The 24,810-nt window shown below is 40.6% G+C and overlaps 1 protein-coding gene across 1 annotated transcript in view; it reads right to left on the bottom strand.

The window, feature by feature from the left end:
• LOC106610595 (MAM domain-containing glycosylphosphatidylinositol anchor protein 1) overlaps positions 1 to 24,810 on the bottom strand; it is a 401,645-nt gene that overhangs the window by 126,006 nt on the left and 250,829 nt on the right. Inside the window, exons 7-8 of the mRNA XM_014209988.2 lie at positions 19,646 to 19,915; positions 2,608 to 2,723 (exon numbers count right to left, since the gene is read on the bottom strand). Coding sequence (XP_014065463.1) covers positions 2,608 to 2,723; positions 19,646 to 19,915 — 386 coding nt within the window. The remainder of the gene's footprint in view (positions 1 to 2,607; positions 2,724 to 19,645; positions 19,916 to 24,810) is intronic.

Below are 24,810 nucleotides of genomic sequence, written 5' to 3'. Positions count from 1 at the left end.
GTAAAAGTTTGGGAGTGTTTTTGGTGACAAGCTGAATTTCTTCAGCCTCCTGAGGTTGAAGAGGCGCTGCTGCGCCTTCTTCACCATGCTGTCTGTGTGGGTGGACCATTTCAGTTTGTCCATGATGTGTACGCCGAGGAACTTAAAACTTTCCACCCTCTCCACTACTGTCCCGTCAATGTAGATAGGGGGCTGCTCCCTCTGTTGTTTCCTGAAGTCCACGATCATCTCCTTTGTTTTGTTGACATTGAGTGTGAGGTTATTTTCCTGACACCACACTCCGAGGGCCCTCACCTCCTCCCTGTAGGCCGTCTCGTCGTTGTTGGTAATCAAGCCTACCACTGTAGTGTCGTCTGCAAACTTGATGATTGAGTTGGAGGCGTGCATGGCCACGCAGTCATGGGTGAACAGGGATTACTGGAGAGTGCTGAGCACGCACACTTGTGGGGCCCCAGTGTTGAGGATCAGCGGGGTGGAGATGTTGTTACCTACCCTCACCACCTGGGGGCGGCCCGTCAAGAAGTCCAGGACCCAGTTGCACAGGGTGGGGTCGAGACCCAGGGTCTCGAGCTTAATGACATGTTTGGAGGGTACTATGGTGTTAAATGCTGAGCTGTAATCGATGAACAGCATTCTTACATAGGTATTCCTCTTGTCCAGATGGGTTAGGGCAGTGTGCAGTGTGATGGCGATTGCGTCGTCTGTGGACCTATTGGGGCGGTAAGCAAATTGGAGTGGGTCTAGGGTGTCAGGTAGGTTGGAGGTGATATGGTCCTTGACTAGTCTCTCAAAGCACTTCATGATGATGGAAGTGAGTGCTACAGGGCGGTAGTCATTTAGCTCAGTTAGCTTAGCTTTCTTGGGAACAGGAACAATGGTGGCCCTCTTGAAGCATGTGGGAACAGCAGACTGGGTTAAGGATTGATTGAATATGTCTGTAAACACACCAGCCAGCTGGTCTGCGCATGCTCTGAGGATGCGGCCGGGAATGCCGTCTGGGCCTGCAGCCTTGCGAGGGTTAACACGTTTAAATGTTTTACTCACGTTGGCTACAGTGAAGGAGAGCCCGCAGGTTTTGGTAGCGGGCCGTGTCAGTGGCACTGTATTGTCCTCAAAGCGAGCAAAAAAGTTGTTTAGTCTGTCTGGGAGCAAGGCATCGTGGTCCGCGACTTGGCTGGTTTTTCTTTTGTAGTCAGCATCAGCACACGGGTAAACAAGGACATATGAGAAACAATCCCGAAGCAGGAAACAGAGCTAGGAAACAGACAGATATAGGGAAGGAAATTACACAAGTAATTGAGTCCACGTGAGTCCAATAAGCGTTGATGCACATAACAGGGAAAGGCAGGTGTGCGTACTGAATATGGCTTGAGTGCGTAATGTTGGGAAGTCTGGCGCCCACGAGCACCAGAGGGAGGAAGAGCGGGAGCAGGCATGACAGTGTTTGTGCCAATCAGTTGTGTTGTGACAAGGTAGGGGTGGTATACAGAAGATTTGGTAAAAGACCAAGTCCATACTATAGCAAGAACAGCTCAAATAAGCAAGGAGAAACGAGAGTCCATAATTACTTTTAGACATGAAGGTCAGTCAATTCGGAAAATTTCAAGAACTTTTAAAGTTTCTTCAAGTGCAGTAGATAAAACCAAGCGCTATGATGAAACTGGCTCTCATGAGGACAGCCAAAGGAAAGGAAGACCCAGGGTTACCTCTGCTGCAGAAGATATGTTCATTAGGGTTACCAGCCTCAGAAATTGCAGCCCAAATAAATGCTTCACAGAGTTCAAGTAACAGACACATCTCAACATCAACTGTTCAGAGGAGACTGCGTGAATCAGGCCTTCATGGTCTAATTGCTGCAAAGAAACCACTACTAAAGGACACCAATAATAAGAAGAGACTTGCTTGGGCCGATAAACACAAGCATTCTGCAGTGATAGTACACCAAGCGCAAACTAGATGTGATGGCGTATCATTTGTTTTTCAACAGGACAATGACCCAACACACCTCCAGGCTAAGGGCTATTTGACCAAGAAGGCGTGTGATGAGGTGCTGCATCAGATGACCTGGTCTTCACAATCACCCGACCTAAACCCAATTGAGATAGTTTGGGATGAGTTGGACCGCAGAGTAAAGGAAAAGCAGCCAACAAGTGCTCAGCATATGTGGGAACTCCTTCAAGACTGTTGAAAAAGCATTCCAGGTGAAGCTGGTTAAGAGAATGCCAAGAGTGTGCAAAGCTGTCATCAAGGCAAAGGGTGGCTACTTTGAAGAATCTAAAATCTAAAATATGTTTAACACTTTTTTTGTTACTACATGATTCCATATGTGTTATTTCAGAGATTTGATGTCTTCACTATTAATCTACAATGTAGAAAATAGTAAAAATAAAGAAAAACCTTTGAATGAGTAGGTGTGTCCAAACTTTTGACTGGTACTGTACTTTACTGAACTCATTGTAACTTGTTATAAGCATTTAATAAATCAAATGTTCATCCCTCTCAATTCTCTCAACTTATTTAGTCTGCATCATTATGAGACTATTATAAGACATTATAAAGAGGTCATACCCTATTATTATTATTATTATTATTATTATTTCAGTTGACCTTGTCCTGGGGCTGCGCGTCCACGTGGCATGAAAGCTTGAGGTCACGGCCCATCTGGATGTTCTCACTGTCCTTGTTGGAGTCGGGTGTAATCTGGAAGGTAAGGTTACCCATACCTGAAGTGAGAGATGGAGGGAAGGGGAATAGAAGGGGGTGAGGAGGGGTGAGAGAAGGAGGAGAGGTGTAGGGAGGGAAGGAGTTGGTTGAAGGAGGAAGGAGAGAAGGGTGTGTAGGGAGGGGAAGAGGAGGAAAGGAAGGCAAGAGGGGTAAGGAAGGAGAAAGGGAAAGATGGGTAAAGAAGAATGGGGTGGGAGAAGGTGGAAAGTATAAGAGAGGGAAAGTGATGAGTTAAGAATGAGGGAGGGAACAAGCAGGGCATATAGGTGTGATCAGGTAGTAGGGAGGGAGGGAGAGGAATAGAGGGTAATTAAAAAGAGAATAAACAATGACAAAAGGAAGGAACATTTGCAAAAAGGAGAGAGATCCATCCTAACAACTATGACTGTCCCAACAAAAATATAAAAATACACATAACGTACCTTCAGAGGTACACACAATGATCTCTCATGGTACTGTGCAGTACCTTTTAGTAAAATGTGCGGATAAAGAGTATAATGGTACATTTATGTAGCCAATATTTTGAATATAAAAGGTACAGTCATCACACTCTCACTCTCAAAAAAAAGGGGTACGTGTGAAGGTACATTTCTGTTTAGCCAAATAAGTGGAACTAATGGCTTTGTCACTGAGGTGGTACCCTTAAAAGCCAAATGTGTACCATAATCATGCTCTATTACATGTATATGTTTTAAAGAGTTTTTTATATCTGTGTTTTTGCATAATGCTACACAAAGATAAATAACATACATTTCTCAACTAATCCAATCAGTAAGTTGGATTTTTTGTGCACCCATTACTGAAATGATTATTCCAGTTTAAATGGCTTAGGCAGTCACCTCACAATGTTCCTCGTAGTCATTCTCAAAATCCTGACTATTGGTGGATTACAATAGGAATTACACATCACTTTTAAAGTGGTCTATGGTAGAGGCACATTTTTGTCCTCTACTATAGGAAAATATGGCTTTGTCACTGTGGTGGAACCCTATGAAGACATAATGTACCTTTTCTAAAAGCACACTTTGTACCTGTGGACTATATGTAAGAAAGGTACTATCTGAGGTATGAACTGTACATATAACTAAAGGTACAAAGGATGACCTTATAGGGTCCCACCTAGGGGTGGGAAACCAAGGCTTTCTGAAGGCTTCGGCGATTTTACCAAATTGTTTCCGAAAAACAGTTCATTAACCAGTTTCATTATCTGTTTACAATGCTCATTAACTACACCTGCTGGTCAGCAATAAATAGCAGTGTGTGATTGTCAGATAGAGGTATTTTTTCTCTATTTTCATTTAAACACTGTGGAGCCGTGGTAAGTCATTGTCTTTAGTAGCTTATAATCAGTTGGAATACCAGGTTTGCATCTTACATCAGGCTTCTCTTTTTTGCCTTCAAGTTGACTATTTAAAAGAAACGGAATATATGGCATTATTTAGGATGCTTAAGACAGAAGCTTATACTATACTAAATAAAAAAATAGTTTGCCTTCAACAGTTTTCCACCTCAAACCTTTACATGGCTGAATGTTCCATACCAGTCAGGTGAATCTTTTTGTACAGAATCCTAACTATATTTGTAAGTACACGTGCAGTAGAAGTCAGTGTTTGAAAGCAGCTGGAAATCAGACAAAGCACCAGAACCACGGCGAAATAAGTGGGATCTTGCATTTTGCAACACACAGTTTGAAAAAGCAGGTGATCAAACAAAGCTTCGGACTTCATTGATGACGTACTTCTGATAAAGTGATACACACATCAGCACACTGCTTTGATGTTAGCTGCTTTGATGTAACATCTCTAGTAGCAGTGAGAGTGCAGGAGAGGAAAAATAAAAACATTGTAACTCCATGCTTCGTCAAGCATGCAAACTAGCTCAGCAAGTGGGGTTGGTGAGGACGGGAGACTTAACTTCACCGTCATATGGTTAGCCCTCCGCGCTCAAATAGATGGAGACCATATGTTGCACTTAATACGTTAGCGAGGCGCTTACGAAGCACTCGTCTGCGTGCTATCTCGCCACTTGGGCTCGTGTGACTCCCATTAACAGGGAAGGGGAAAACACACACACGTACACATATGTGCAAGACAAAAACATACACACACATATGGACACAGTACACACACAGTAAACACACTTTGTCTGCTCCTTCTTTAATTACTTCCACTCGGCTCCAATTAATCCAAGTAAATAAAGACGATTCAAAGTGATACAAATAGCCAGCGGCGTTTGTTTAATGGGTAGGGTATTAGAAATAAGTTGAAATTGAAAAATGATTTGGGTCTCCACACTTCATTGGATTTTCAACATTGCAGAACCAATTTATTTTTGTAAATTTAAGTTTTGATTTTAATTTTTGAAAATAAATACAAACGGCATGGAGATAATTATTGGAACCCAGAGCTAGTACTTGGTTGCACAGCCTTTGACCAAGATATTGGCCCAGCCTTTCAACAACAAATTATTATTGTAGCCATCAATGAATGAGCTTGCTGCACCTTTCTACTGACAATTTGGCCTACACTTCAGCAGCAAACTGCTCTAATTATTCAACGTTTGAGGGTTGCCCTCCATCAACTGCTGTTCTAGGGGAAGGCTGTGTGTTAATCGAGCTCTGTGACAATTTCAGTCGAAATTGACATTCACAAGTTAAAAGTACATAATTGCCCTTCTAAATCGGACTGGCAATGAGTAAGGATAAGTATGCAAGAGAAAGACGGCATCAAAGAGAAGATATTACATTATTTTCACAGTGTTTAAGCCGTTCACCGACCCCAACTCCACAAGGTAGTAGAGGCCGCCGTTACAGCCGAAACAGCAGTGGTGGAAAAAGTTGTCAATTGTCATACTTGAGTAAAAGTAAAGATAACTTAATAGAAAATGACTCAAATAAAAGTGAAAGTCACCCAGTAAAATACTACTTGAGTAAAAGTCTAAAAGTATTTGGTTTTAAATATACTTAAGTACCAAAAGTAAATGTAATTGCTAAAATATACTAAAGTATCAAAAGTAAAAGTATGAATAATTTCAAATTCCTTATATTAAGCAAGCTAGACAGCACAATGTTATTATTATTATTTTATTTTTTCTGATAGTCAGGGGCACACTCCAATACTCAGACATAATTAACAAACCAAATATTTGTGTTTAGTGAGTCTGCCAGATCAGAGGCTGTCGGGATGTCCAGGGATGTTCTCTTGAATTGGACCCATTTTCCTGTCCTGCTAAGCATAAAAAATGTAACAAGTACTTTTGGGTGTCAGGAAACATGTATGGAGAAAAAAGTACATTATTTTCTTTAGAAATGTAGAGGAGTAAAAGTAAAAGTACCCCAGAAAACTACTTAAGTAGTACTTTAAATTATTTTTACTTAAGTACTTTACACCACTGATCATTTTCAAACTCAAATCGCAGGGAAAATCTTGTGCGCTCCAGGTATAAAATACACACACCCGTACATGGATTTGAGAGTGAAACTATCACTCAAATAACAGCCATCCCTTGTCACTGTTGATATCCTACGGCGGGTCGTAATTAGTTGAAGTTAAATAACAAAGCAACTGATTTGTTTTCTTTTCCGTTTCGGCAGCCTCCCAAAACTTCCATCTGACATTTCTAGAATTTAGATGACTGTCTTTAGACAAATTCTCTTCTAACTAGTGATACACATTTTATTTTTTGTTTTTTTATTCAGTGCGGCCTTTGAATGGTGTTAGTTTAAAACAGTGCATACACCCCAAACGTTTGCCCCTGCTCTATTGATTTCAAATTGATATCGATATGAGTGATTAACAAAATAGTGTTGTGTTTACCTTTCTGAGTTGGCTACCCAATTGAAACAAAATGCAACAATCCAAAATGTAGCTGGCTTTCTTCTACAAGTTGTCCTCTGATATACATATTATTCACAGATTCTGTGTGTTTTTTTAGTAAGGTTAGTTCGAACAGGAAGTGCAAACCAACCCCTCTCTATCTATTGATTTCAACATGATGTAACAATGAGTGATTGACAAATAAGTGTTGCGTTTCTTTTTCTGTTTTGGCGACCGTAAAATCAAAATGAATCACTCCAAAATGTATCTGGTTGTCTTCAGCAGGTTGTCCTCTAATGAGTGAAGTAAACAATATTTACAGTTTCCATGTGTTTTTTTAGTTGTGTTAGTTTCAACAGCGCATATAACCTGATTTCCCCCCTAATCAATATTTGTGATTCTTCAAAGTAGGCACCCTGTGCCTTGATGACAGCTTTGATCACTCTTGACATTCTCTCAAACGGCTTCATGAGGAATGCTTTTCCATAAGTCTCGAAGGAGTTTCCACATTTGGTGAGCACTTGGTGGCTGCTTTTCCTTCACTCTGAGGTCCAAATCATCCCGAACCATCTCAATTGAGTTGAGGTCGGGTGATTGTGGAGGCCAGGTCATCTGATGCAGCACTCCATCACTCGCCTTCTTGGTCAAATAGACCTTACACAGCCTGAATGTGTGTTTTGGGTCACTGTCCTGTTGAAAAACAAATGATAGTCCCACTAAGCGTAAACCAGATGGGATGGCATATCGTTGCAGAATGCTGTGGAAGCCATGCTGGTTAAGTGTGTCTTGATATCTAAATAAATCACAGACAGTGTCACAAGCAAAGCACCATCACACCTCCTCCTCCATACTTCACATTGGGAACCACACATGCAGATCATAAGTTCACCTACTCTGCGTCTCACAAACACATGGCAGTTAGAACCAAAAATCTCAAATTTGGACTCATCAAACCAAAGGACAGATGTCCACCGGTCTAATGTCCATTGCTTGTGTTTCTCGGCCCAAGCAAGTCTCTTCTTCCTATTGGTGTCCTTTAGAAGTGGTTTCTTTGCAGCAATTCGACCATGAAGGCCTGATTCACGCAGTCTCCACTGAACAGTTGATGTTGAGACGTGTCTCTTACTTGAACTCTGTGAAGCATTTATTTGGGCTGCAATTTCTGAGGCTGGTAACTCTAACGAACTTATCATCTGCAGCAGAGGTACTTCTGGGTCTTCCCTTCCTGTGGCGGTCCTCATGAGAGCCAGTTTCATCATAGCGCATGATGGTTTTTGCGACTGGACTCAAAGTTCTTGAAATGTTCCGTATTGACCGACCTTCATGTCTTAAAGTAATGACGGACTGTCATTTCTCTTTGTTTATTTGAGCTGTTCTTGGCATAATATGGACTTGGTCTTTTACCAAATAGGGCTATCTTCTGTATACCACCCCAACCTTGTCACAACACAACTGATAGCCTGAAACACATTAAGAAGGAAAGAAATTCACACCTGTTAAAGGCACACCTGTTAAATCAAATGCATTCCAGGTGTCCACCTCATGAAGCTGGTTGAGAGAATGCCAAGAGTGTGCAAAGCTGTCATCAAGACAAAGGGTGGCTACTTTGAAGAATCTCAAATGTAAAATAAAATTTGTTTGACACTTTTTTGGTTACTACATGATTCCATTGGTGCTATTTCATAGTTTTGATGTCTTCAATATTATTATTAGAAAATAGTCAAACTAAAGATAAACCCTGGAATGAGAAGGTGTGTCCAAACTTTTGACTGGTACTGTATGATTACTATTGTGACGCATTAAAACTCGTTTTTCAAACACTCCACAAATTTCTTGTTAAAACTATAGTTTTGACAAGTCGGTTAGGACATTAACTTTCTGCATGACACAAGTCATTTTTCCACAATTGTTTACAGACAGATTATTTCACTTACAAATCACTGTATCACAATTCCAGTGGGTCAGAAGTTTCCATACAGTTAGTTGACTGTGCTTTTAAACAGCTTGGAAAATTCCGGAAAATGTCATGGCTTTAGAAGCTTCTGATAGGCTAATTGATATCATTTGAGTCAATTGGAGGTGTACCTGTGGATGTATTTCAAGGCATACCTTCAAACTCAATGCCTCTTTTCTTGGCATCATGGGAAAATCAAAAGAAATCAGCCAAGACCGCAGAAAAAACATTGGAGAACTACTCAAGCCTGGTTCATCATTGGGAGCAATTTCCAAATGCCTGAAGGAACCACGTCCATCTGTACAAGCAATAGCACGCAAGTATAAACACCATGGGACCACACAGCCGTCATACCGCTCAGGAAGGAGACGTGTTCTGTCTCCTAGAGATGAACGTACTTTGATGCAAAAAGTGCAAATCAATCCCGGAACAACAGCAAGGAAGAAGCCACTGCTCCAAAACCGCCATAAAAATGCCAGACTACGTTTTGCAACTGCACATGGGGACAAAGATCGTACTTTTTGGAGAAATGTCCTCTGGTCTGATGAAACAAAAATAGAACTGTTTGACCATAATGACCCTAGTTATGTGTGGAGGAAAAAGGGGGAGGCTTGCAAACCGAAGAACACCATCCCAACCATGAAGCACGGGGGTGGCGGCATCACGTTGTGGGGGTGCTTTGCTGCAGGAGGGACTGGTGCACTTCACAAAATAGATGGCATCATGAGGAAAGGAGAATTAGGTGGATATATTGAAGCAACATCTCAAGACATCAGTCAGGAAGTTAAAGCTTTGTCGCAAGTGGGTCTTCCAAATGGACAAAGACCCCGAACATACATCCAAAGTCGTGGCAAAATGGCTTAAGGACAACAAAGTCAAGGTATTGGAGTGGCCATCACAAAGCCCTGACCTCCATCCTATAGAAAATGTGTGGACAGAACTGAAAAAGCGTGTGTGAGCAAGGAGGCCTACACACCTGATTCAGTTACACCAGATCTGTCAGGAGGAATGGGCCAAAATTCACCCAACTTATTGTGGGAAGCTTGTGGAAGGCTACCCAAAACATTTGACCCAAGATAAACAATTTAATGGCAATGCTACCAAATACTAATTGAGTGTATGTAAACTTCTGACCCACTGGGAATGTGATGAAGGAAAAAAAAGCTGAAATAAATAATTCTCTCTACTATTATTCTGACATTTCACATTCTTAAAATAACGTGGTGATCCTAACTGACCTAAGACAGGGAATTTTTACTAGGATTAAATGTCAGGAATTGTGAAAAACTGAGTTTAAATGTATTTGGCTAAGGTGTATGTGAACTTCCGACTTCAACTGTATGTGTAGGTAGTACATTTTATGTTTATGTTTTCAATATATCACAAACTGTTTATTGATTATTGATTTGGACACTTCCAAAAAAAAATTGACATAGGACTATTTATCAAAAGTTGTTGTCAACAGGAAGCAGCAGCAGCATCATTTTCAACTTACAGTAATATAAATGAAACTTTCAACATGAAATTCCAATAGTAATCCACTTATTAATTAGGTAGTCCAAAAACATGATGTGATTGATTTATCTTGATGATCTACCAGAAATCTACTCATTCCATGTTTTTTGTTTAGTTTGACAGATTTTTACATTGCAGAATAACACTGAAGACATCAAAACTATGAACTAACACACATGGAATCATGTAGTAAACAAATAAAGTGTTAAACACATTTTATTTTATATTCGAGATTCTTCAGAGTAGCCACCCTTTGCTTTGATGACAGCTTTGCACACTCTTGGAATTCGCTCAACCAGCTTCTAAGTCACCTGGAATGCATTTAACAGGTGTGCCATAGTTAATTTGTCTAATTTCTTTCCTTCTTAATGCGTTTCAATATAAATGGAACTTCCAACATGAATTTCCAATAGTATTCTAGTTATTAATTAGGTACAAACTGAATGAGTCCAAAAATGTGATGTGATGGATTGATTTTGATGATCTACCAGAAATCATGGCAATTGGGGTTGACTTTCCTATAATAATGTTTCTCAACTGTTATAACAATACAGTGACTCAAATACAACATACCAATGGCTACAAGTGACAGGCAAAATGTGGCTAACAGTAGTGTCTTAGCTAGCATCAAAACAAGTGCATAAAATGCTGTACAATGGTGAAAATATGACTAAACCCTAACATTGACAACTTCATCAGGAGTCAATATTAAAGGATAAATCAGAATAATATTGTTATAAAACTGGAGAATCTCTGCTCAGCCACAGATGGCATGCTGAATTTTGGAGGTTAATTAACACTGAGCTAGCTGTGATGCCGTCAGTCACTCTTAAAGGGACAGGCTTTCTTACAGGTGAATAAAACAGAAATTAATATAGAACTGTTGTGTCCGATCAACGAAAATGTTGTAATTAATATTGATGTAATGTACTGGAACTAATGACATCAAACTATATTTAATGGGTTTATTTATTCGCACCAAAGAAAACAAGTGATAGACAACAACACAGATAACAACAACAAAAAAACTCTGTGCAGGTGTGGTTGGAAGCCCGAGTGTCACGCCATGACCTTAGAGATCCCTTTTTTTCTCTATTTGGTTAGGTCAGGGTGTGACTAGGGTGGGCAATCTATGTTTGTTAAAACAGATAACAAAACCTACTAATTATAAATGTAGAAATTAATTGATTAGTAATCACGAAAAATAAATCAAGTTTTGTTTAAATGTGTTTGTGTGCATGTGAGAGTTAGGCTATATGGAGTTGATTACTGAGTAGTTTGGTTTATCAGGCTGATCCCCAGTATTTTCTTGAAGCTATTGAGGGATGATGTTTTGTCAATGTGAAGATAAGAATTCCAGAGTATGGTACCTCTATATCTGATAGAGATTTGACTATGTGAGGTGCAGCAGTGGGGAGGGTGAAGGTTATCACAGTGTCTTGTGTTATATACTGTAGATGCATTTCAAAATTAACCTGGAATAATCCATTGAAGGGTTTAGGTAAACTGGGAGGTATGAGTATTTGAAGATGAAATAATTGGTGTTTCTTAAACAAAGGTGCAGATGGAGCAAGGTAATTAGAGAAGGTGTCTAGTCTTTTGTTGATGAGTAACTTGTATAGGTAGGATGCATATGTACTGGCCCAGACAATATTATAGTAAATGAGATATGGGTAAATTAAGCTATAGTATAGAGTTAGGAAGCAAGCCTGATGAACCAAACCACTCATCTTTGTGATAATACCAACAGATTTCATCACTTTGCTGCAGACAGCACATACATGTAAAGTAAATGTACAACCTGATTTACCCCCTAATCAATATGAGTGATAAATTGCCATTTGTCAAAACAACAGGGTTTTTGGTGCATACAGTTTATAAGGTGCTCGTAAAAAAATATATATACAGTGAGGGATGCAAATGCAAATCAATTTGTAACATTTTTGACATGCGTTTTTTTCTGGATTTTTTTGTTGTTATTCTGTCTCTCACTGTTCAAATAAACCTACCATTAAAATTATAGACTGATAATTTCTTTGTCAGTGGGCAAACGTACAAAATCAGCAGGGGATCAAATACTTTTTTCCCTCACTGTACACTAGAAGGTCAGCATCCCGGAGTCGCCTCTTCACTGTTGAGACTGGTGTTTTGTGGGTACTATTTAATGAAGCTGCCAGTTGAGGACTTGTGAGGCGTCTGTTTCTCAAACTAGACACTAATGTACTTGTCCTCTTGCTCAGTTGTGCACCGGGGCCTCCCACTCTTTCTATTCTGGTTAGAGACCGTTTGCACTGTTCTGTGAAGGGAGTAGTACACAGCGTTGTACGAGATCTTCAGTTTCTTGGCAATTTCTCGCATGGAATAGCCTTGATTTCTCAGAACAAGAAAAGACTGACGAGTTTCAGAAGAAAGTTCTTTCTTTCTGGCCATTTTGAGCCTGTAATCGAACCCACAAATGCTAATGCTCCAGATACTCAACTAGTCTAAAGATGGTCAGTTTTATTGCTTCTTTGATCAGAACAGTTTTCAGCTGTGCTAACATAATTGCAAAAGTGTTTTCTAATGATCAATTAGCCTTTTAAAATGCTAAACTTGGATTAGCTAACACAACGTGCCGTTCAAACACAGGAGTGATGGTTGCTGATAGTGGGCCTCTGTACGCCTATGTACATTTTCTATTAAAAACAAAATCAGCTGTTTCCAGCTATAATAGTCATTTACAACATTAACAATGTCTACACTGTATTTCTGATCAATGGTCTTTCCAGGACAACGTTTCATCAGGGCTCCTGAGTGGTACAGCGGTCTAAGGCACTGCATCACAGTGCTAGAGGTGTCACTACAGACCCTGGTTTAATTCCAGGCTGTATCACAAGCGGCCGTGATAGTCCAATAGGGTGGTGCACAATTGGCCCAGCTTCATCCGGGTTAGGGTTTGGCCAGGGTAGGCTGTCATTGTAAACAAGAATTTGTTCTTAACTGACTTGCCTAGTTAAAAAAATGTTCAGTAAAAAAAATCTATTAAGAATCTAGTGGATGTGACTTTTTTTTAACAATATTTCTTATTCTTGGATTTTTTTTACATTTAAAGATTTTTGTTTTTATCTGGAACCATTCATAAAATATGGGCATGCCTGAGTTGGCTTCATTAATTAGTGAATAAAAATCTAATTGGTATCATCAGCAAAGAGAGTGGGAAGTACGGTAGAAGACACAGCAGCAAGGTCATTGATATAGATTAGGAATAACAAAGGTCCAATTATTGGCCCTGGTAGATACACTCCCATTTCCATGAACAAATTGTTCTCTATCATACGCATAACTATATAGCTAATTAAATGTTTAATCATGAAAACCGTAATAATGCAATTTAGAACGTAATATTTTTAGATCAACCGTGTCAAATGCTTTAGACTAATCTAAAAAGATCCCAGGAGTGTATTCATTGTTGTTCAGGGATGTAAAGATTTTATCCACAAGTTGCAAAAGAGCCATATCTGTGGAGTAGATTTTACGAAAGCCACATTGGTGCTGATATATACTGAAAATAAATATAAACGCAACATCTAAAGTTTTGGCCCCATGTTTCATGAGCTGAAATAAAAGATCCCAGAAATGTTCAATACACACAAAAAGCTTGTTTCTCTCAAATTTTGTGCACAAATTTGTTAGCATCCCTGTTAGTGAGCATGTCTCCTTTGCCAAGATAATCCATCAAACTGACAGGTGTTGCATATCAAGAAGCTGATTAAACAGCATGGTCATTACACAGTTGCACCTTGTGCTGGGGACAATAATAGGTCACTCTAAAATGTGAAGTTTTGTCATACAACACAATGCCACAGATGTCTCAAGTTTTGAGGGAGATGAAATTGGCATGCTGACTGCAAGAATGTCCACCAGATATGTTGCCAAAGAATTGACCTGTGGGATTATCTGAGACCAGCCACCCGGACAGCTGATGAAACTGTGGGTTTGCACAACCAAAGAATTTCTGCACAAACTGTCAGAAACCGTCTCAGGGAAGCTCATCTGCATGCTCGTCGTCCTCACCACGGTCTTGACCTGTTTGCAGTTGAGCATCGTAACCGACTTCAGTAGGCAAGAGCTCACCTTCGACGGCCACTGGCATGCTGGAGAAGTGTGCTCTTCACGGATGAATCCCGGTTTCAATTGTGCAGGGCAGATGGCAGGTGTGTATGGCGTCGTGTGGGCTAGTGGTTTGCTGATGCCATTTCCTGTAGCTTATACCTGCCCACACCATAACCCCACCACCACAGGGCACTCTGTTCAGAACATAGAGAACACAATTGCATTTTATCGATGGCAATTTGAATGCACAGAGATACCGTAATGAGATCCTGGGGCCCATTGTTGTGCCATTCATCTGCCGCCATCGCCTCATGTTTCAGCATGATCATGCACAGACCCATGTCGCAAGGATCTGTAAACAATTTCTGGAAGCTGAAAATGTCCAAGTTCTTCCATGGCCTGTGTACTCACAAGACATGTCACCCCTTGAGTATGGTTGGGATGCTCTGGATCGACATGTACGACAGCATGTTCCAGTTCCCGCCAGTTCCCGACGGTGTTCTCGGGGTGATGAGAGGTGTTCGGTTTGCGCCAGACAGAGCGTTTTCCTTGATGGCCAAAAAGCTCAATTATAGTCTCATCTGACCAGAGTACCTTCGACAACATGTTTGGGGAGTCTCCCTCATTCCCTTTGGCAAACACCAAACGTGTTTTCTTATTTTTTTTCTTTAAGAAATTACTTTTTTCTGGCCACTCTTCCTTTACGGAAGCTCTGTGGAGTGTGCGGATTAAAGTGGTCCTATGGACAGATACTCCAATCTCCGCTGTGGAGCTTTGCAGCTCCTTCAGGGTTATCTTTGGTCTCTTTGTTGCCTCTCTGATTAATGCCCTCCTTGCCTGGTCTGTGAGTTTTGGTGGGCGGCTCTCTCTTGACAGGTTTGTTGTGGTGCCATATTCTTTCAATTGTTTAATAATGGATTTAATGGTGCTCCGTGGGATGTTCAAAGTTTCTGATATTTTTTTATAACCCAACCCTGATATGTACTTCTCCACAACTTTGTCCCTGACCTGTTTGGAGAGCTCCTTGGTGTTCATGGTGCCGCTTGCTTCGGTGGTGTTGCAGACTCTGGGGCCTTTCAGAACAGGTGTATATATACTGAGATCATGTGACAGATCATGTAACACTTAGATTGCACACAGGTGGACTTTATTTAACTAATTATGTGACTTCTGAAGGTAATTGGTTGCACCAGATCTTATCTAGGGGCTTCATAGCAAAGGGGTGAATACATATGCACCCCCCACTTTTCCATTTATTATTATATATTTTTTTTTAATAAACAAGTAATGTTTTGCATTTCACTTCATCAACTTGGACTATTTTGTGTCTGTCCATTACATGAAATCCAAATAAAAATCCATTTAAATTACAGGTTGTAATGCAACAAAATAGGAAAAACGCTGAGGGGGAAGAATACTTTTGCAAGGCACGGTACCCGACACTGCTGTTCTGTCCTGCCGATGCATATAAAAAAAACAGCTGGAATATTATCCATGTCCTTGTTCAGCCAATTTTCAGAGAAACATAGGGTATTCCAGTTCTTCAGGTCCCGTTGATAGGATAGTCTCGAACGAAGCTTATCCAGTTTGTTCTCCAGTGATTGTACATTCGCCAATAGAACAGATGGTAGAGGCGTTTTATTTCATCGCCGCCGTAGTTTCATCAGGGTACCCACACGTCGGCCTCTATATTGCCGTCTCTTTCTCTTCCGAGTGTCAGGGATTAGGGCCTGGTCTGGGGTGAGCGGTATGTCCTGTGCCGCCAGTTCATTGAAATAGAAATCTTCATCCAAATTGAGGTTAGTTATAGCTGTTTTAATGTTCAGAAGCTATTTTCGGTCATATGGAACAATAGAAGAAACAAGTTAAGATCAGCTCAAAAAATAACAAAAAATAGCAGAACTGGTCAAGAGCCCGGGAATTGTAGGAATTTATGGTAAGTTGAATTACATGTACAGATATCAGAGGAGAGTTGAGGGAATGTATGGAAAACACTATTTAAAGCCACTACATTTACATTTACATTTAAGTCATTTAGCAGACGCTCTTTTCCAGAGCGACTTACAAATTGTAACCAAGTTGTAACCAAGCAAGGGCGTTCCAATTCAAAGTACAAAATCTTTTTTTTATGAGTCCTGATAAACTTCATAAAATGAACGAAGAAATATCTGCTATGTGTTGGACGAAGTGAATAAATAGGTACTTTAACGCATATATTTAGGCAAAATCCAGTAATTTGGTTTAGAAATTCTACATGTTATATAGGATATCACATGCATTAATATTCACCCAGACACATTTCATCTCCTTCTAGGTATTGTTCCTGTGCACTCCACTCAAACTGATACACATTTCTTTGCTTTGGCTAAAAGATCATCTAAAAAAATGCTGGAAAAATTAACATGCATCCTCAAAAGATATGTAGTTTACGAAAGTTCAATCAGTAAGGCTGGTCTGATTTGATTTGGATCTCTTTTAGTCGTCATTTGGAGAGTTCCAAGAGTCCTTAAACATTAAAGTACAATTTATAATACGTTCACATATAACACACTGACATATTGACCAGATAAATAGTGGTCTGAATGGATCGTCACTTTTCATTCATCAAGTAAACTCGTATAATTCAAATCAAATTTAAATTATATTTGTCACGTGCCAATTACAACAGGTGTAGACCTTATAGTGAAATGCTTACTTACAAGCCCTTAACCAACAATGCAGTTTAAAAAAAAAAGAAAAAAAAGTAAGAGATAAGAATAATAAATATCCGGAAAAAAGCTTGTCCGGAGAAGACAAGGTGCGCGCTACCAGCAGTCCTGTGTCATGCCAACAGTAAAGCATCCTGAGACCATTCATGTGTGGGGTTGCTTCTCAGCCAAGGTAGTGGGCTCACTCACAACTTTGCCTAAGAACACAGCCATGAATAAAGAATGGTACCAACACATCCTCTGAGAGCAACTTCTCCCAACCATCCAGGAACAGTTTGGTGACGAACAATGCCTTTTCCAGCATGATGGAGCACCTTGCCATAAGGCAAAAGTGATAACTAAGTGGCTCGGGGAACAAAACATCGATATTTTGGGTCCATGGCCAGGAAACTCCCCAGACCTTAATCCCATTAAGAACTTGTGGTCAATCCTCAAGAGGTGGGTGGACAAACAAAAACCCACAAATTGTGGCCCAGAAGTTAATTGACAGCATGCCTGGGCGGATTGCAGAGGTCTTGAAAAAGAAGAGTCAACACTGCAAATATTGACTCTTTGCATCAACTTCATGTAATTGTCAATAAAAGCCTTTGACACTTATGAAATGCTTGTAATTATAATATTCCATAGTAACATCTGATAAAAATATCTAAAGACACTGAAGCAGCAAATTCTGTGGAAATTAATATTTGTGTCTTTCTCAAAACTTTTGGCCACGACTGTACAGGGGGTACCGATACAGAATCAATGTCAATGTGCGGAGGCACCGGTGTCGAGTTAATTGAGGTAATATGTACATGTAGGTAGAGTTATTCACATCGCTTCCTATCTCACTCATCAGCATAGCAGGTATTTACATGGTAGTGGTTATAAAGATACCTCATCAGCATAGCAGATATTTATAGGGTAGTATTTGTAATGTTACCTCATCAGCATAGTAGATATTTATAGGGTAGTGTCATAATGGTACCTCATCAGCTTAGCGTCACCTCTCTCCTTTACTATAAGCAAGCGTGTGGAATGTCATTCACCTATTAACTTTAGCCTATGAGCGTGGCACTCTAAGGCAATTCCACCATGATTAATGACTAACCTATGGGCTCACTCATGCAATAATCACATTTCCTTTCTTTCAACCAATGGGCATGAAGCTGGTGGAGTATTTATATGTTAACTCAAACCTTGTGTCTCCCACTTAGTGTTTTGCAGCAAGTCTTCCAACGACCTTCCACCTCCCCACCACCAACTGAAAGCCCGTCATCGGATCCCAATTTTCCCAGTACAGTGAGGACTAGATTGAAATGTGGTTAGAGAGTCCCTGACATTGTACTGGTTTAATTTTGTAATTTCTGGATTTTTGTTTTTGTTTTTTCTGATGTGGCTTTATCCATATTGTATTCTTATTCAGACTCTTTGCTCTATACAGGAAAAATGTACTCTTAACATATGAATCTCATTATGCACTTGTGAAAAGACTGAAGCGTTATGTTTTGTATGTACTGTACATGCTCTTTATGTGCTCTTGAATAAAAAATAAAACCCACACAGTTTTTGGACTCTAGGTTGAACATTGCACTCCAAAATACAATCTTTTTATTTCATTATGTCTTGCACACATTCAAGGCCCGTAGTAGTACCAGAGGCAGCTAAGCAATCCCACAGCATTTTCTAACCTCCACTCTAATTGATTGTAGGGATGGGGTTATTTTATTTGAACACTTAATTTGGACATTGGTAAACATAGGAAGACACCACTGCCGAAGGAGACACAAGAAAGCCTGATTGAACTTCTCAGAAACCACCTAAACAAGCTTAAATCCTGGGGCAACTGTTCTGTGCACCTGGCAAGATAGCCACAGAACAAAATATCCACCACCTTATTTTACAGTAGGTATGGGGTTATTTTTCTGCTTATGCATTCTTCAAACCCTCCACTGGTGTGTGGCCAAAGGGCTCTATTTTCATGTCATCCAACAAATGTAAAGTTTGCTTAACAGCATTGGCACTTGGATTGGAACCGGTGCTATAGTCAGATGACATGAAAATAGAGCTCTTTTGCCAAACACCAGTGGTGGGTTGGTGTTGAAATAATGATGCATGAGCAAAAAATAACCTCATAAAGATGGTGGTGGATCTTTGATGTTATGGGCCTATTTTGCTTCTTTTGGTCCTGGGGCACTTAAGGTCAATGGCACACTGAACTTTATCCATTACAAGGACATTTTAGCCAAAAACCTGCTTGCCTCTGCCAGGAGGCTGGAACTTCGCCGCAAGTGGATCTTTCAGCAAGACAATAACCCCAAGCTCACACAAAATCCACAAAGAAATGGTTAATTGACCACAAAATCTAAATTTTGCAATAGCCATTTAAGTTTTTTGAACCCCATTGAAAACCTCTGCTTTGAATTGAAGAGTGCAGTCCAAGGATATCAAGGATCTGCAAAGATTCTGTATGGAGGAAGGGTTTTTAGAAAAGGCTCAGTGCCATTATCCTCGCAAGGTGAGGTATTGAATGGTATTGAAAACAGGTGCCAATAATTTTGACCCCTTTCTTTTTGAGAAAAAAACATTACTTGTTAAACAAAATCTCTTTCTCTGAGCAATTGTATTAGTATAAAATAATATAATTTTCCCATTATTGTAGCACACAATATACTGTAGCTCAGTTTTTGTGTTTTTTTTTTGTATTGTCTTTTTTGCTCAACTTTATCAAGGTTGCCAATAATTTCAGATCCGACTGTATATCACTGCAAACAGTCAAACACACACACTTCAGTATATCAGTGCAAATTCAAACCCTCTAGACATGCCCAAACAGTCAAACATAAACACACACTGACTTCGGACGAGGAGGTTGACGTTCCTCTTGGCCGGGTTCCCCACATTGTTGGCTGCAGTGCAGTTGTAGAAGCCTGAGTCGGCGGGCGTCACCGAGCGCAACTCCAGTGTCCCGTTTCTTACCAACGAGTTTCTCGGCAACGGGTTGAGGTAGCGCGACCAGGTGACGGTGGGTTTAGGCAATCCGGCGGTCACCTCGCATGACAGGGTCACGTCCTTCCCGGGGTCTACCACCAAGGATTCGTTGACAGAAAGCCGTAGAGCAGGGGGAGCTGAGGGAAGAGGTGGGGGAGAAGAGTGGCGAAGGTGTGAGTTTGTCATTTTTTAAATATGTATTCATGGAATTTTCTACATTGTTGTTAGACAGAGAGCAGGGGGAACTCAGAAAGAGTGGGAGTGGAGACAATGATGACTCAGATCAATTCACGCATTCCATACGCATGCACGCACACCACACAAACACACACACACACACACACACACAGATCTGCCTTCCGGACAGGTTGTACTGTAAACCCAGAGCTGTGTAGACATTAAATGTCTTATATCTTTAGCTCTGTGTCTGTCTTCAACCACATTCATTAAAGTCTCCATAACAAGCATCCCTCTCTTGGAGTCCCCAAACAACTAGACACTGACAAAGTGCACCGAACAAGTAATCTAAAGCAGATTCAAAATACTCTTCACTAATAAGATATGAGCTAAATCAATATCATTTTCTAAGAGTAAGATTATAGCAGTGCACTCACTGTATCATTTGATAACTAAATAGCAACATGTGGTATTTGAAAGGGTTAAAAAGATATAGTTGACCTGTTGGATACATCTGTGTTGATTTGTAAAGCAAGCTCTATTAAATGTTCCCTTTACCCCTCATTTCTGTTGATCCAGAGACAGATGGAAAGACTGTGGGCATCACACTCACTCCCTTAAACAGACATTATTCATTTTGAAAATATGTATGTCCATTTTGTCTTGATACCTATACACCCCATACAGCATTAGTCGGAAATACTTTACATTAAGTTGCTCATAACTTTGTAGTAGAACTAGTAATAACATTATATTAACATTTGTTACATAGTACTTGAATAGCTGCATGTATTGCAAATTAATTCCATGGCAGGCATTGTGACCGCCGTCAAGTCATAAGCCACCAAAACAATTAAAAAGTAAAGTTTTTCTAATTTCATAACTGCCCTTTATGGAACAACTGTAGAATGACCTTAAATACAGTATGCAGAGAACATAGATAGAGAGGGCAAAAAACACCAGAACGCCTATCTGAGATTGATAGCAGCTCAACACAAGGCCGGGAAGAGTGAAACAAAACACTCAAGAGCAGACAAAGGAGGAAAAAATACAACTCCAAAGGGCAACTCCAAAGGGACATTAATCGTCGAAGATGCAGTTCAACATGGAATTTTGTGCCCTGACTGTGCCCCGGGCCCCTGTGCTGTTGGAGAGCAGATGCTGTACCAATTGTCCTCATAAAATATGTGGCCCTTCCCGAGATGAGGAGCTGTGATATTTACAAAAACATACAAACACTTGGGTGCCAGTTAGGTAATGCAAAATTCACAGCAACTTCCAGGCAACTAACTGCTATTAAGTTACTGTGAAATGTGATGAAAGGTGCTCAACCTTTACAACATAACAGAACACACTTTATTTGGATAGCCCGGATAGTCCATCTGTAGATGCTCTACAGATGGTCATATTGTCAACAAACTATCTGTTGATAAGCAACTGCTTGCTAAAGTTACAGTTAGAATAAGAGTTAGGGCTGGTAAATGTTACTGATAGTCTGTAGAGCATCTACAGATGGATTATCCAAATAAAGTGTTACCCATAACCATAACCACTTAAACTGGTACACTTCCAACGACCATTTGCACAAATACAAAAAAATCTGTAACTTGTTGTTTACCGTGCTTTCACTGCAACCAGTAGCCTGCAGGGTAAAACTTTTTAAACCATCACAGCAGTAAAGAACCCTTAATGATATGCAAAAAAAACAATTGTTAGACATATCACCCTCACCCCTGACAAAGAACCGCTCAATAACCTCGTTTTTGTGTGGTTGTGAACAACCATTCTGTTCTTTCGCTCTTCACGATGTTTTTCTTTTATACTATGAAATGTTACACTGTTAAAAAGTTAATGTAATTTTACGGTACACTACAGGCTACTGCTTGCAGTGAAAGTACAGTAAACAACAATTATTACAGAATTTTGTGTATTTGTGCCAACAGTGGCACAGTGGAAGTGTTGTACCAGTTTAAGTGGCTGATGGTTATGTTGATCAAAGGTTTATCACCACTTTTAATACTGTCAGTTCTGCCATCTTTGCAAAAGCATGTGACAATAAAGAGCTGCACTGTTGAGTTTATTATGCATTTCACAGTAACCTAATGGCAGTTCGTTGCTTGGATATTGTTGTGAATTTTGGGTTAGCTCCACTGTAAGAAAATCCCTTAACTGTCACAGTAAATGATTATATAATCAACAGTTATGTACTGTATAAACTGAATCCATTAGATTACAGTAAAATACTTAGCGTTGTGGGGAAAAAAATGTAACACTACCAAAGTAAAACACAGTAGCCGTTCACTTACTATATTTGTGAATATTCAAACTAGAATGCCACACAAAAAGCACATGGGCAAGACAATCAAAGCACATCCTCTGAAGCAAGGGAGAAAATGTTTTTTTTTGCTAATTATTAAGAATGTAATATTATATTCTTAGTTAATCTGTACCTGTTTTGAAATTTTATATGCATTGCTTTGTTTCTGGCCATGCTGTTTTAAATTATAGAAATAAATACACAATCAGAGAGGTACAGTTGAAGTCGGAAGTTTACATACACCTTAGCCAAATACTACATTTAAACTCAGTTTTTCACAATTCCTGACATTTAATCAAAGTAAAAATTCCCTGTCTTAGGTCAGTTAGGATCACCACTTTATTTTATGAATGTGAAAAGTCAGAATAATAGTAGAGAGAATTATTTATTTCAGCTTTTATTTATTTCATCACATTTATTTCATCACATTCATCACATTTATTTCATCACACAAAGCACTAAATAAACTTCAGTTAGTGCTAAATACGGCTGCTAGAATCCTGACTAGAACCAAAAAATTTGATCATATTACTCCAGTGCTAGCCTCCCTACACTGGCTTCCTGTTGAGGCAAGGGCCGATTTCAAGGTTTTACTGGTAACCTACAAAGCATTACATGGGCTTGCTCCTACCTATCTTTCCGATTTGGTCCTGCCGCACATACCTACACGTACGCTACGGTCACAAGACGCGGGCCTCCTAATTGTTCCTAGAATTTCTAAGCAAACAGCTGGAGGCAGGGCTTTCTCCTATAGAGCTCCATTTTTATGGAATAGTCTGCCTACCCATGTGAGAGACGCAGACTCAGTCTCAACCTTTAGGTCTTTACTGAAGACACATCTCTTCAGTAGGTCCTATGATTAAGTGTAGTCTGGCCCAGGGGTGTGAAGGTGAACGGAAAGGCTGGAGCAACGAACCACCATTGCTGTCTCTGCCTGGCCGGTTTCCCCTCTTTCCACTGGGATTCTCTGCCTCTACCCCTATTACGGGGGCTGAGTCTCTGGCTTACTGGTGTTCTTCCATGCCGTCCCTGGGAGGGGTGCGTCACTTGAGTGGGTTGAGTCACTGACGTGGTCTTCCTGTCTGGGTTGGTGCCCCCCCTTGGCCTGTGCCGTGGTGGAGATCTTTGTGGGCTATACTCGGCCTTGTCCCGGGATGGTATGTTGGTGGTTGGAGATATCCCTCCAGTGGTGTGGAGGCTGTGCTTTGGCAAAGTGGGTGGAGTTATATCCTACCTGTTTGGCCCTGTCCGGGGGTTTCATCGGATGGGGCCAAAGTGTCTCCTGACCCCTCCTGTCTCAGCCTCCAGTATTTTTGCTGCAGTAGTTTATGTGTCGGGGGGCTAGGGTCAGTCTGTCACATCTGGAGTATTTCTCTTGTCTTTTCCGGTGTCCTGTGTGAATTTAAATATGCTCTCTCTAATTCTCTCTTTCTCTTTCTTTCTTTCTCTCTCTCGGAGGACCTGAGCCCTAGGACCATGCCTCAGGACTACCTGGCTTGATGACTCCTTGCTGTCCCCAGTTCACCTGGCCGTGCTGCTGCTCCAGTTCCAACTGTTCTGCCCACAGCTATGGAACCCTGACCTGTTCACCGGACGTGCTACCTGTCCCAGACCTGCTGTTTTCAACTCTCCAGAGACAGCAGGAGCGGTAGAGATACTCTCAAAGATCGGCTATGAAAAAGCCAACTGACACTTACTCTTGTGTTACTGACTTTTGCACCCTCGACAACTACTATGATTATTATTATTTGACAATGCTGGTCATTTATGAACATTTGAACATCTAGGCCATGTGCTGTTATAATCTCCACCCGGCACAGCCAGAAGAGGACTGGCCACCCCTCATAGCCTGGTTCCTCTCTAGGTTTCTTCCTAGGTTTTGGCCTTTCTAGGGAGTTTGTCCTAGCCACCGTGCTTCTACACCTGTTTGGGGTTTTAGGCTGGGTTTCTGTACAGCACTTTGAGATATCAGCTGATGTAAGAAGGGCTATATAAATACATTTGATTTGATTTGATTCCCAGTGGGTCACAAGTTTACATACATTCAATTAGTATTTGGTAGCATTGCCTTAAAATTGTTTAACTTGGGTCAAATGTTTTGGGTAGCCTACCACAAGCTTCCCACAATAAGCTGGCAGAATTTTGGCCCATTCCTCCTGACAGATCGATGTAACTGAGTAAGGTTTGTTGGCCTCCTTGCTCACACACTTTTTCAGTTCTGTCCACAAATTTTCTATAGGATTGAGGTCAGGGCTTTGCAATGGCCACTCAAATACCTTGACTTTGTTGTCCTTAAGCCATTTTGCCACAACTTTGGAAGTATGCTTGGGGTCATTGTCCATTTGGAAGACCCATTTGCGACCAAGCTTTAACATCCTGACTGATATCTTGCGATGTTGCTTCAATATATCCACATAAATTTCCTTTCCTCATGATGACATCTATTTTGTGAAGTGCACCAGTCCCTCCTACAGCAAAGCACCCCCACAACATGATGCTGCCACCCCCGTGCTTCACGGTTGGGATGGTGTCTTCGGC

Source organism: Salmo salar, chromosome ssa09 (assembly GCF_905237065.1).
Source record: "Salmo salar chromosome ssa09, Ssal_v3.1, whole genome shotgun sequence".
NCBI classification, from domain to species: Eukaryota; Metazoa; Chordata; class Actinopteri; order Salmoniformes; family Salmonidae; genus Salmo; species Salmo salar.
The sequence above is the reverse complement of the archived record's forward strand: the minus strand, read 5'-3'. Positions and strand labels throughout refer to the sequence as shown.